The sequence below is a fragment of the Boleophthalmus pectinirostris genome, unplaced genomic scaffold (genome assembly GCF_026225935.1).
Source record: "Boleophthalmus pectinirostris isolate CB_2022bp ecotype Guang Dong unplaced genomic scaffold, ASM2622593v1 HiC_scaffold_13, whole genome shotgun sequence".
In the NCBI taxonomy this organism is placed as follows: Eukaryota; Metazoa; Chordata; class Actinopteri; order Gobiiformes; family Gobiidae; genus Boleophthalmus; species Boleophthalmus pectinirostris.
The window spans coordinates 17,419,969-17,433,527 of NW_026571036.1; the positions used below are offsets into that span (position 1 = coordinate 17,419,969).

Below are 13,559 nucleotides of genomic sequence, written 5' to 3' on the forward strand. Positions count from 1 at the left end.
AACAACTACTACTATTACACAAATATATTTTTTTATTTATCTACCTACCTGCTTAAATATATGTTATTGTAGTTTAACTATTGATTAGGGATGTAACAATACCCAAAAGATCATGATATCGTATTGTCAAAAGTTTTACAATAATGTCGTGGGCTGTCACAATATATCGAATTGCACGTTCCTTTGCTTAAATGCATTGTTTTAAAGTAGCAACAGCTTGTAAACATAGGTAACTACATATCCCATGATCCATTTCAGTGCAGACAACATGAAGAAATATGTTTTTACTTGAATTTTTGGGATTATGATGGAGATAATTCACACCAAAATCTTGTCAAGGTATTTTAAAAGCAAAAAAGTCTTCTATCTAAAATTATATTCACTCTCCTTAATATTGCAATAAATCTGTGAGACATATATCATTATAATATTGTACTTTGATATTTGGATATCGTTACATCCCTACTATTAATACCCACATTTTTTACAACTAAATTGTACTGTATCTCTGCTGTACCAATACTGCATCTCGTAACATTTTACTTTCTCTCCAGGAATGGCCTATTAGTGGTGGAAACTGGGGTCAAGGCACACAAAGCTACCCTGAGATCATCATTACCGGGTAAGAAGACTCCACTCATTTCATTATCTTTATCATTACCTCGCAACTCCCATTATCCTCTGCCCCCGCCACCTCTCCACCTTGAAAACCTCGCAGAAAATATTAACCGCAATGGACCTCGTAACGCATTCTAATCACGCGCTCTTTGGTCGCTTTAAGATGTTTATAATTCACTGCCAAGTTGTCGGCAAGGGGAGTGGGGGGTGGACACACACTGCTTTAGATGTGATGTTGAGGTATGGCTTCGGCACCAGGAGACTCCCTTTCTCTCTCCTCCTCTCCTCTCATGTTCCTCACTCGTCCACTCCTGTTTGCCGTATTATTATTCTGTGCAAGTCTCCACTCCTCCTGCTAGCAGAGTGCCCCAGTCTGCAAAATATAGCTTTCCCAACAGCTGAATTGGCGATGTAAACACTTTGGAGAGTGAGAGAGCAAAGCGTATTTTATTTTGGTCAAGTTTACGGACATTTCCTGAAGTCCAATAGTCGTGATGTATTTAAATCAGCATTGAATGAATATTTCTTTATTGCTCAAAGATGGAACAACTTTTTCCATCAACTTTGCGGCCAAGTTTATATCACTGTCATCACTATTCTCCTGGACGTGTTTTTCACCACTGCAAACCAAGGACGCCCAACAAGAAATGCAATTTTGAGAATTCTAGACCTCACTGACCTATTCCAACTTTTAATTTTAGGCAAAATAAATCAATTTGGTGCATGATATTTGCACAATCAAGAAGAATATTAGCAGTTCAGATAACTAAAAAATAAAATTGAAAAATGATTTGTAGAAATTGAAAGGCTGAAAGTTTACATATATGGCAATTGGAAAAGAGTTGTATCAGAACTGTATAGTTTTTTACATGCAGATGTTCCTCTACCAAGGAGGAAAATCTGGAGGGGGCATTTGGGGTGATAAAATAAATAAATAATCTTAAATTAAATGTTTTCATTTTTACTTTCTCTTAGACACGCTGATGGAACTGTGAAGTTTTGGGATGCCTCTGCAAGTAAGTTTGCTCAGAGCCCTGTTTATGCTTTTGTAAATCATTGTTGGATGTTGGAACCAATTTTTTATTTTTTTTTTTTTTTTTTCGTTCTTATTTTTGTTTCCAAAACAAACAAAGGCTGTCATAGAAGCATCGCGGCTTCTTCAATAATTCACATTTTTACAAAGCACAGATTCACAAAGCTCAAAATGAAAATGCTAAGACTTCTGGGAATTATGTGGCAACAAAGATGCCATTTCTAAGATTTTTCTCCTTGTTTTGCAGTAATGCTCCAGGTGCTTTACAAGCTGAAAACAGCCAAGGTGTTTGACAGGAGCAGGTCGAAGGAAGAGAAGGGCAGCACAGAGGTGTCAGATGAGGACCCTTTTGCCATCCAGATCCTGGCCTGGTGTCCCGAGAGCCGCATGCTGTGTGTGGCTGGAGTGTCCGCCAACCTCCTCATCTACCGCTTCAGCAAACTAGAGGTCACCACCGAGGTCGTCCAGGTACGAGGGACTGAGAGGAAAGGCACACAATGCATTATAGATCAGTGACTTGGTTCAGTGCATTCTGAAATCCTGACAAATCTTTCTAAAAATGTTTTAAATTTTATTCAAAGTAGTACTACTACTAGTAGTAGTAGTACTTTTATTCAGTAGTATTAGTAGTAGCCCTAGCTTGGTGCAGTGGGGTATTCTACGGTTATGCCCCTGAGCTTGACATGTAAGACTGTCTGTTTTGACTTGCAATATTTAGAAAATATAACACATGCCTTTGTTGTTGGTTTAGTTGGTTTGGACCGTGCAAGAACATCCATGATATACATGCGCTAAACGTGCCGGATTGTAGCTATGAGCTGTTGAGGACTAGATCTGGATGTGGTGCTGCTGTCAAGCACAGAGCAGGTGTATTTTTATAGTGATGAGCCTGTGGAGCATGGGCTGGTTTTAGTACCAGCACCGTGGTGCCACTCAGTTTCAGCAGTGACTTCTGTGTCAGTTGTGTGAATTGTCTCTTCTTGAAGTGGTGTAGTTTTCTTTGCTTCTAGATGGTTCAGCGATGTGCTGCATCTTTGAGGTGGTTACTCACTAAGAGAATGTGACTGCTATAATGCCTTAGTCACTGAGTTTCAGGAATTGGAGTTCTCAGGGTCCACTCTGTGAGTTCTGAACTCAAGATTTCTCTTGACTTTGCCAATCTTCGGTTATTCAGTTCTTTCAGCACTGACTTCTGGGTTCAGTATGGATGAAACAGAACAAAAGTTACAAATGTAACTGAAAGGAATCAGTAAGTGCTTTCAGCTCCGCCCTCTGGCTGTCACCCGGGGTTCATAGAACCTTAGTTACATTCATAACTTTTGTTGTATTGGAGGAAGTAGAAGACATTAGTTGGTGACATAATGTTTGTTTGATTACTATAATCATGTCTCAGCATAACACAATGCTAAGCCCAAAAACTGTTGTTTCAAACCAGGCCATTATGATATGAACTCAGTGACCGCTGCAGCCAGTTTCACACATATTGTATACACACACTCAGAGAAGTGCCGAGTCAAAGCCTGTATGGTTGTCATGCCAACAGACGGAGCAGTCTCAGTTGTGAGGAACAGAGCTGGAAGTGGAGACATCACTCCAATAACATAAAGAGCTTTAGTCTGTATGGAGCTCAATTATGTATGGTTTCTAAAGCACATTATGTAAACTGATAATGAGCAAGTTCCTCTGTATTTTTCTTATCTGAATCCTGGCATGTCTGACTGCTGGGCTGTTTTGTTGCTCTAGTCTTTGCAGAAATCTCTTGTCAATCAAAGCATGTGGGCGATATGTGATATGTTTTTCCTTACAGATCGGTGGATGGAATTTGCTGTGTTTTTGAACTAGTGCCCTTGATGTGTCCTTCACTGTTGGTTATGAAAGCTTCTGGAATAACGCTGTAGATGTTTTTGGACTGCAAATGTGAAATGAACAGACCCCTTCAGCTTTGTAAACATATGGATTTGTATTTTTTTCAACATTATTTACTTTAAATCCAGTTAGAGGTCACTGGTAGCTATAAAGCATTTGGATCCATGACATTTCCATTAGTACTATTCACATTAACATGCAGTCAAAAATGATTTCACCAGGTTTTTAAATTGTCTTGCCCAGGGATACAACAGAAGCAACAGTAATCAAACTTCCAGCTTTCATTTTCTAACTGCGCTAGTGCCACTCCAGAAAATCACAGGATGTTTGTGAGATGCCTATATAGCAATTTGTTAAAGAGGTAAAAGCATTATAAAAGGGACACTGCTTTTATTACCTTGTTCCCACTGTTCCACCAGCATCTGTTGTCATTCTTACTTGAGATTCATGTAACGTTTCCATCACTCTTGTTATTAAATATATAAATAAACAAAATAAAAAGTGTGTGACAAAGCAGGCAGAGTAAAATGGCTGACAATTTCACCATCATTTTGCCTGTTTCTCTCTCTCCTGGTCCGTGTGTGACCAGGAGGTAGATCAGTGCCGTGGTTAAGTCTGAGGAAGTGTGCTGTAATTACTGGAACAGAGTCATCCGTCACAAGGTCAAACGCCTCTGTATCCTCACCAAAAAGATGCAAGGAAAGAAGAGGCGGCGCAGGGGCTAATGAGGGACACACTGCAAAACAGATGAGAGAAAAAGAGAAGAGACAAGGAGAGAGGAAAAGAAAGAAAGAAAGTGAGAGAGGGGGAGTTTAGGAGGATGGTGTGGTTGTGCAAAGGTAGTAGGAGGTTAGAAGTAGCCCCGAGGTACACTTGAAAGTACTGCAATAGTTCAGTTCTTGAGGACCTCTCTGACACTCAACCTGCCTACACATACAGCTGCATTATAGGCATCTCCATCTTCAAAGCAGCATATTTATGATAATGTTATTCACTTGTTAATGTGATCCCATTGCTGTTGTCATGATAATATAAATTCAAACTAAAGAAAAGGCTTGATAGATAACCAATATCAGCTCAACATTGACAATAAAAATACTTCTTTTGACTCCATTAATATGTAATTTTCAACATAATACAATAGTTTGTACAGTATTTCCATGAAGCTTTATTCTAGTCAGGCTTAGACCATTTTAAAACTTTTCAGTAAAGGTCAAATTTTCTCCCAGGTTTATATATATTTTTTAACTTGCAGTACTTTACAATATTCAAATGAGTATCTGGTTTTGATGGTAATAGTTTAGTATAGATTAATATGTATTATTTAGCAGTAATGGGAAATAACTGAATACATGTACCGAGAATATGTTTTCTGAATACTAATTTTGAGTAAAAGTATTCAGATACAGTTACTATTCATTTGGTGGTGTTCAGAATACAGTTACTTCTAAACTCAAAGTAATACTTGGTTGTATTTGATCACACAATTCTGTGTTCAAACTGCATATAACTCCTAGAAAAAATGTGTGACTCTTCCTTCTTTAATTTGTAAGAGGAAACACATAATGAAGCTACTTTTAATCCTATGTTGCGATTTTATACTATTATTCAAATCATACTCGATGTAAACATATTCTAAGTATTCGGAATACAGTACTCTGATTGGTCAATGTAAAGGAATACATCACAAAATAGATTTGAATCTGCTATTCTGAATACTATTCTGTAACTAAATACATTTTCAAAGTATTCTTCCCATCACTGGTGCTTAATAAGTATTAGTACACAGGAATGGATTTTTTGATTTACCAAATTCCTAGTATAATTTTATGATCACTAGGGAGTTACTGGTTTACTTCATTTGCTTTCTATATACTGCTTTTGCTAAATCTTGGAAAGAATTCATAAAATGTTGTTTTAGCAATGTTCTGACCCAGTTGTTCAGCCATCACAATGTGGCACTTGTCAAAGTCACTCAGATCATCGGAGAAGCTTTCACTTTCATTCCAGCTTCTTTAACATCAGCTCCGAGGATCAAGTGTTCACATTCAGATTAAATTCCACCTCTTTAGTTGTAGAATTTTGAAGCCTGGCAATTAGTAAAGAAGAGAAAGAACTATGTCAGATCAGTATTTGTGATTGACTGCTTATGTAATGCGTTGGACAATTCTGCAAATCCTTGACACTGATGACTGTAGGAAAGTGGGATTAACACCTTTGTAAACGCGAGGTGGAAAATGTAACTTGGCACAGTGATAAGTCTCTAGATGACATTACAAGCTAATACATCCTCATTAGACTCTGTGTATGCATCCATTTCAAGTAAAAAAAAAAGAGCTGCTGGCAATAAATCAATATAATTACTTTGCTTTTGCTTTGGAGTCAATACTGTTTCTAGTTAGCTTTGTTAAGGGGATGTTACAGTTTTGAGTTTGTTTACATTTTAATGGGCTGGGTTTTCTGATCTATGTTATAATGTTTCCTCATAAAAACATTCCTGGTGTTGTGTTTTGTTTCACTCACAAGCTCAAAATGCTCTGTTCCACCTTGTGATGTCATAAAGTTCTCAAGTTAACCTTTTGTTCAGTAGCAATTGACAGTTCCAGAGCTGAAATCACCCGAATGATTCTAGTGAAGGTGTATGGAGTTTAAAAACACAGAGGAGCACTTCTTATATTACCGCATGACATCACAAGGTCAGAAAATAGTGTAATATGGGCCCTTAAAAGCTCATTCACTATTTACAATTTTATATTGCTTAAGCCGGGGCTACTTACTTACAGTATAATGATCCCATCTAACTGTCTGTGTTTGTGTACCTGAAGTTACTAGAGGTCCGGATGCAGTGTGAGCTGAATGACAGTGACTCTCCAGACGGGGGAGGAGGGGAGCAGATGTCAGGACACCCCACCCCCAGAGCCTCCCCCCAGACCAGTGGACCACCGTCACACCCCTCCACCAGCAGCAACAACTCGGACAGCGGCAACATCCCCTGCCTCAAGTACGTACAAAATGATTAAATTGTGAGGCGTCTAACTGTAAGTAGATATAATGGCATGTTATTGTATAAGTGGTTTCTTTATATCAGACCAGATAACTTTGGACAGCTGATTTTTTTTCTGCAGTCCTACCCAGAGTCCTCTGTAAATTTGATATATCTTGCGAGACTTTTAGGCCATACTGTTTAAATGTGTAGGTTACTCACAGGGATTGAGTTATCAGATTTAAGAATTGTATTCATTTATTTATTTTTTTGTAATGAACCAAGAAATTTGTGTTCATCCAATTCTGGGCATCATTCGGGCAGTTAGATGAAGTTGTCAGTGAAGCTCCGCTGTTTATAACAAACCAATGGCAGCCTGTACAAAGAAAAGAGGATTGGGACCAAAATTGATCCTTGTGGGACCCTACATCTTGGAGAAGTACTATATGTTTGTTTCTAGGGCATGAGGATGTGACGAAAGAATTTCATGATTTTGCTGAACAGTTCTGTGAGCTCTAAAAGCTAAAGGATTATGGATTTGCCATTTTGGAGTTAACAACATTTATCTTTCCATCATTAACACATGAAGGAATCTACGGCTCAATCATAAAGCCATATATTGTTATTGCTTTAGAGCAGACATCACAAGAAAAATTGTCAGAATTTAATTTTTCATTTGGACATCTGAGGGATGTCTACCCAGACATCGGATTTCACAGACTTTTGAACAGATACCAATTCAATATGCTTATTTTTTACTGGGGAACATTAGTAAGGACACTGTATCACACATTCAGTTGACTGGTTGACCATTGCCAAAAATGTATTGATTATTCATAATGTGAATGACTCTACCAATCAGACTTAATTACAGAACTACCACCACTGACTGGCTGAGGGGTGACGTAGGTTAGCTTCAGCCTACTGATATATGCTCCCCGCACACAAGCCAACTTGTACATGCGCCAACAGCACTTTACTCTCTCCAAAGCGCTGGGGTTTTGCCTGAAGCACTCTTGTCCAAACTTAAAGCCTTCTCCACCTCAGCCGTCCCGCTGCTCTCCGGGCCCTCAACACACCACTCTGTCAGATCTGCAGCTGCGCCTCTTCACTTTGATTTTTTTTCTTGTTTGTGTCTTTCATTTTCCTCTCCTCCTCTCATCTCCAGGGTTCGGAATGCCCCTCTGAAGCAGTCTCCCGGTTACCAGGTGGACTTGGTGGTCCAGTTGGTGTGGGTGAGTGGAGAGCCCTCGCAGCAGATCACCAGTATAGCCCTCAACTCCTCTAACGGCCTGTAAGTAGAGACTTTACTGATGTAGCACATAAGTCAATACATATACAAATATATATAACTGATGCACACATGGTCGAGGATACTACTATGTTGAATTTCAGTGCATAAAGTCAAAGATGCACTATGTAACTTTTTCGTTGGGAGTCCATCATCTGCCTGTTTCTATGGATATGTCATTGCTCTGCCTTGAATGTCCCACAGTATGACATTAAACAGTTCTACCTTACATTTATTCAATTACAGGTGGTTTTATAGCTCAAAAATATCTCGAAAAATAGGCATTCAGACTATGAACAGGACCTTTCCGCAGATCTGACCTGTAACTTGGTCTGGTTTGGTCTCCATGAAGATAGAAAGGTGAAACATTCCAGACAAAGCAATAACTCCATGGAGAAAAGCTTTTGATGAAAGTTATACAATGCAAGTGTTATTAATATATTTATTTTTTGTGGTTGTTTATCAGTTGATTTTTAATTTCCTGAACGAATACATCAAGTTATTTGCTATTTTACATGGTTTTAATCATTAAGTAATTGTTAATTAATAATAATAATAATGAACTGTGTCAGAAAAATACCAACCAAATAGGACTGTTGTGGCAAGCTTGGAAGAAAAAGTCAAAATAAAACTAATAATGTGAATTGATCTACTTAAAGATGCACCATGTGACTGTTCTCATGGAGGGGTCAGCCACCTGCTTGCTCCTTTGCTTGGTTTGGAATTTCCCACATTATGGCATTAAACTTATCTACATTGGATTTTTTAAATTACAGGCACTTTGCCAAATGAATAACTTTAAAACATAAATTTAAGATTTAATCCAGGCTGTGGAACATTCCAAGCAAACTTATAACACCTTCATAGTGACAAGCAGGTGGTGGACTCTTTAAGACAGATTTAACTTAAGTGGAGTTCATTACGATCATCCTCTATGAAGGAGATGACATTTTCCAGCAACAAAACTCTTACTGGCTTTATTTTGTTTTCAGTCATTGTCATAACTAGTTCCTCTCTCCCCCTTTTCCTGTGCTCAGTGTCGTGTTTGGGAACAGTAATGGTCTGGCGGTGGTGGACTACATCCAGAAAACAGTGGTGTTAAACCTGGGCACGGTGGAGCTTTACGGCTGTAACGACCCGTACCAGAGACAGCCCCGCTCGCCTCGGAAGACAAGGCAGCCCTCTGGAGGTATTTTGGGACCTGTCACTGCCTCCACCAACCCACTGTTACAATTGGCTCACACACTATCCTGTCCATGGCCTGTAAACAAGGCAGTGGGCCACTGATTCAGAGACCCAAATAAGATTACTCACAGTCGAATCAAACTCGCAATTCCAATAGACACAATTAGTAAATTTCAAAACATGCAATTTCAAAATTCCATGTCTTATTCTGCATAAAATACTATTCATTATCTATTGTTATGTCTTTGTTTTTGTTATGTTTATTTGCATTTTACATAAGGTGTAAAATGTAAATAAAAATAATATATAGTAGTTTAAAAAAGTAGTAAAGAAGTGAATATATGTTTTTAAATCACAACCAGCCATAACTAGCCATTCCTTGTTATAGAAACAAAGTGTAGTTCTTTTGTATCTTTGACATTTTCACAAAAAGTGTTCTTCCATAACATGTTTGGTCTTACTGCAGCTTTATGGTTATTACACTCTTTACCCTGCTATACACAGTAGCTTATGAATGCATACACTGCCCCCTAGTGCTGGAGACCATCAGTGCAGCTTCAAGAAGGCTACTGCAGTGTCGCAACAATGTGACATTCATACAAAGGGAAAATATGAACGATGAAATGCTGTAAATGCCTTAATAATAAAATGATAAGATAAACAGGCTATACGTGGTGATGCTTTGTAATGAGATTTAAAGAGGAGCATAGATGCACATTTGGTGTCAGTGGGTTGGCTCCTGTCAGGGCTTGGCACGGGTGAGGGCAGTAATCACCCGCTCCACTGTAGCACTCTGCCAACAGGGGCTGCTGCTGTCTGCCTGGCTGTGCGCCTCAGTGTCAATGTCACAACACACACTCAAAACATGCACTGAGTAAATGGTTTGTCAAGGGCTGAAGTACACTGTGATATGAAGTTTGTTTTGTTTATTTCGCAGGTCTTTGTGATATCAATGAGGGTTCTGCCACATCTGAGGACCGCTGCAAGTCCCCCACGTCAGGTAATGTACTTACAAATAGAAACATTATTGAAATATGTTAGATAATTGTGTTATTACTACTGCAAACAGATGTGAAAGAGTGAACTTCAATCAGCATTTATCTCTCCTCAAATATTCAAAAGCCTCGACAAACTCTAAATATGCATGAATGTGATTGATCCACAGACCTGAAACATGTTGCTACAGCTAACTTGACATTAGCCAACAATGAGAAGTTTTTATGAAAAGGTCATAAAGGAAACAATTGTCTGGAGTTGGGCACTTGAAGGTACGGAGTGTGTCTCAGCCACCAGACGCCCTGTAGCAGGCTGTACCTGCATTATTCATAAGACACACAGATAAAGTGGCTTCTACTGCACTTAACAGGTTATTTAAGCCAGAGCTAAGTGCCTTATTTTAGCTTGACCTTTGCCTTTAAGATACAAGTATTTAATGGGATAAAAAGACTGCTATACTAAACACTGTGGTGATACTATATAAATAATTACATTTTTGTCATTATAGTAGATGGTAGTCAGGGTAAAGGGTGTTTTGAATCACACATTGACTCTACTTTACCTTTCACTCCAAAAGTGTTGTCGTCAAACAGCAATCTACAGCAATTCTACAATGGAGGTGGTAGAGGAGGTAAGATTAGCAAGACCGGAGTCCAGACTGAAGTGGTCCAGACTGTCCCCTGTTCCCTTTGTCTGTAGAAATCCTGTGTGTCCTGTGTGTCATAGACTGTAGGAGGAAACACAGGGACCACTGCAAAGCCACATTCATGAAATGCTTTGACAATTCTAAATGCAGACATCATGTAACAAACCTGTGTGAAGATGGATATTTCTAAAGACACAAAAGTACATTCTATCACATATGTAACAAGTAACATAATGTACAAGCATTTGTGGAAATGTCATCTTTTCTGAAAGTGGGGCTTGCAGAGTCCTCTGCCTCTGCTCTGGGGTGGCCTCTGATCTTATGGAGCTCAAAGATGAGGCAAACCCAGAGGGCAGATGGGACTCAGAAACACAAAACTCGCAAATCCGAAGGAGGTTTTACAGATGTGCATGCTACATGTATGTAGCACGACTGTCGTCCACCTGTGTCATACCTGACCCAACCCTTTGACCTTGAGACTACACAATTTATTATATCCTTCAATATTAAGTATTTAGTGTTAACAATAAAGCATTACTCAAAAGTTTTTTCAAGCTTCGGATGTATCCTATTACTTTATATGAAGAAATACTGTATGTAGATCAAAATGTACAGCTTTAAAGTCAGTACAGACAATCACAAATGTTTTATTCTATTTTTTTATGATACACAGGTAAGTTGTTCAGGGTCGTTTGTTCTTCGTATTCAGCAGTCCTTTACTACCGAAACCCTATTTCAAAAGTATAGTTTAAAAAAAAAATTCTTCTGTCAATTGCCAAATAGGTATGCACTATAGTATTTTTCAGGTTGGGACTAAGAACTGAGGCCAATATTTCTATTATGGGTACAGATTTAAGAGGCCAGGGTCACTATAACTATACATCTACAGATCTGCTTGAGCAAAATACAAGAGCATAAAATTACATAAAGGAGAGAGGATTACAAGATGTACACACTGCTTTCAAGTTCAACTCTAAAACCTCATTTAAATTGACTTTATAGTAAATCTGAAATATTTAGAATAGAGATTCTAATATTATCAGTGCATTTTGCCTTATATGAAGATATGCATATGGTCTGGGGACATGGAAGGGCGTTGTATGAAAAGCAGCTCTGCTGTACCTGGACTCTTTTCCACTGTCTCCCTCCATCGACTGTTGGATCTTTCTTTCTCCTGTTGCATGCTGGGGCTGGGGCATGGGGCTGTGTGTCTCTCCAGGACACTCTGTCTGGAGGTGGTCTGTGTGTGTCTAGTGTGCATGCCTCTGTGCTCGGACAGGTTGTGTCTTTACACTGGTCTAGTGTTAAAGCATCTCTTAAATGAAGTGGTCCTCAGGCATTGTTCCACAGTCTGTTTAATTTACTGGCCTGCACACATTTATCCCTGTGCTAGCAAGCAAGCTAGCTCTGCATGGCATCATGTGATAGCTTAGATGTGTGTTTGTAAAGAGGGATGTTCTCTTTTTTCCAGCAAAGATGTCACGGAAATTAAGCTTGCCTACTGAGCTAAAGCCAGACTTGGGTAAGCCTTGACTTCGTGTCTCTAAAAATGATGTATCCAGTATTTTATTTAATCATCGACTGGACTCCACCCCATTCCATTGGTCCAGTTTTATCTGGTTTTTAGACTCAAATTCGGCAAGCAAGGCATATCTTGAGTTTGCATGAGACACCAGTAGCACTGATCTGTCATAGCATTCCAAACAAATACATTAAATTTGTCATTACTGTAAAGACAGGCCCACCTCAGAATTCGGTGGGTGCTAAGCAGAGGTCAGTGATGCTATAGCTAAGCACTCCATCTCACTGTAAAGCTTTGGCTAAAGCTTCCACTTTTCTACTCTGTGTTTCACGTCTGTCATTTCTCTGGCTCAGTGGTTCATCAGTATCTTCACATGGGCTGTAGGACCAGGGCTTATCTCAGTGCCTTCAAGAACAACAACAACCACTACTACTACTACTACTACTACTACTACTACTACTACTACTACTACTACTACTACTTTTACTACTACTACTACTACTACTACTACTTACTACTACTACTACTACTACTACTACTACTACTACTACTACTACTACTAACGAAACATACAGTCTGTCCCAGGTCGTGTTTCTCATTCCAGAATCTCAGCTGTCTAGGGATACACAATGGTCATAGTTTTCCAGTGTTGAATGATATGTTTGCAGATTGATTCTTTGTGTTCTAGACTCAGGGGTTCCTTTAAAGACACATGTTATAATGAATACACTTTAATTTATAATGAAAGACTAGTTTATTCAGTATTAGTAACTACTTACTCAAGACTCTAACCTCTTAATTAAGTAGTTACTAAATCTGAAAAGGAAATTGTCTGTTGTATCTCGTTCTATGGTCTTATGTAGTATAGGTCCTTCTAAACTACTACATCAGATAGGCCCTGTGTATGTGTTTGTCCTCATAGATCTAGTGTGTGTCTGTACTGGTTGTATTGCGGGTGCTTTACCTCTCTGTCTTGTGTCCACTGTCCTCCTGTCCGTGTGCCCACCCCGGGGTGCCAACCCTTTAGACCGGGACAACTCGTTCAGCCGCTCGCGCTCCTCCAGCGTCACCAGCATTGACAAAGAGTCCAAAGAGGCCATCTCCTCTTTCCACTTCTGTGAGACCTACGCACGCAAAGGAGACACTATCCTCACCCCATGTCTGTTTGTGGGCACCTCTCTGGGCACAGTGCTGTGTTTAGCAGTCACAATGCCTCCTGCTGGAGAGCAACGGCAGCTGCAGCCAGTTATTATTTCACCCGCAGGTGTGTGGCTTATCAAAACCATGTTGTTACATTTTTCACACATACATAAATGGAAATAGGATTTTGTTAAATTAGAATTTAAGTGCTTATAAATCAATCACCAATCACAGTATGAAGCAGTGATACAAATATACTGATAAATCTTCTCAAAATTG

General features: G+C 39.1%; 1 protein-coding gene across 1 annotated transcript in view; it reads left to right on the forward strand.

Moving 5' to 3' along the window:
• stxbp5a (syntaxin binding protein 5a (tomosyn)) overlaps window positions 1-13,559 on the forward strand; it is a 138,887-nt gene that overhangs the window by 119,481 nt on the left and 5,847 nt on the right. Inside the window, exons 13-20 of the mRNA XM_055149412.1 lie at window positions 555-622; window positions 1,594-1,634; window positions 1,899-2,119; window positions 6,343-6,518; window positions 7,669-7,794; window positions 8,829-8,980; window positions 9,914-9,976; window positions 13,168-13,404. Coding sequence (XP_055005387.1) covers window positions 555-622; window positions 1,594-1,634; window positions 1,899-2,119; window positions 6,343-6,518; window positions 7,669-7,794; window positions 8,829-8,980; window positions 9,914-9,976; window positions 13,168-13,404 — 1,084 coding nt within the window. The remainder of the gene's footprint in view (window positions 1-554; window positions 623-1,593; window positions 1,635-1,898; window positions 2,120-6,342; window positions 6,519-7,668; window positions 7,795-8,828; window positions 8,981-9,913; window positions 9,977-13,167; window positions 13,405-13,559) is intronic.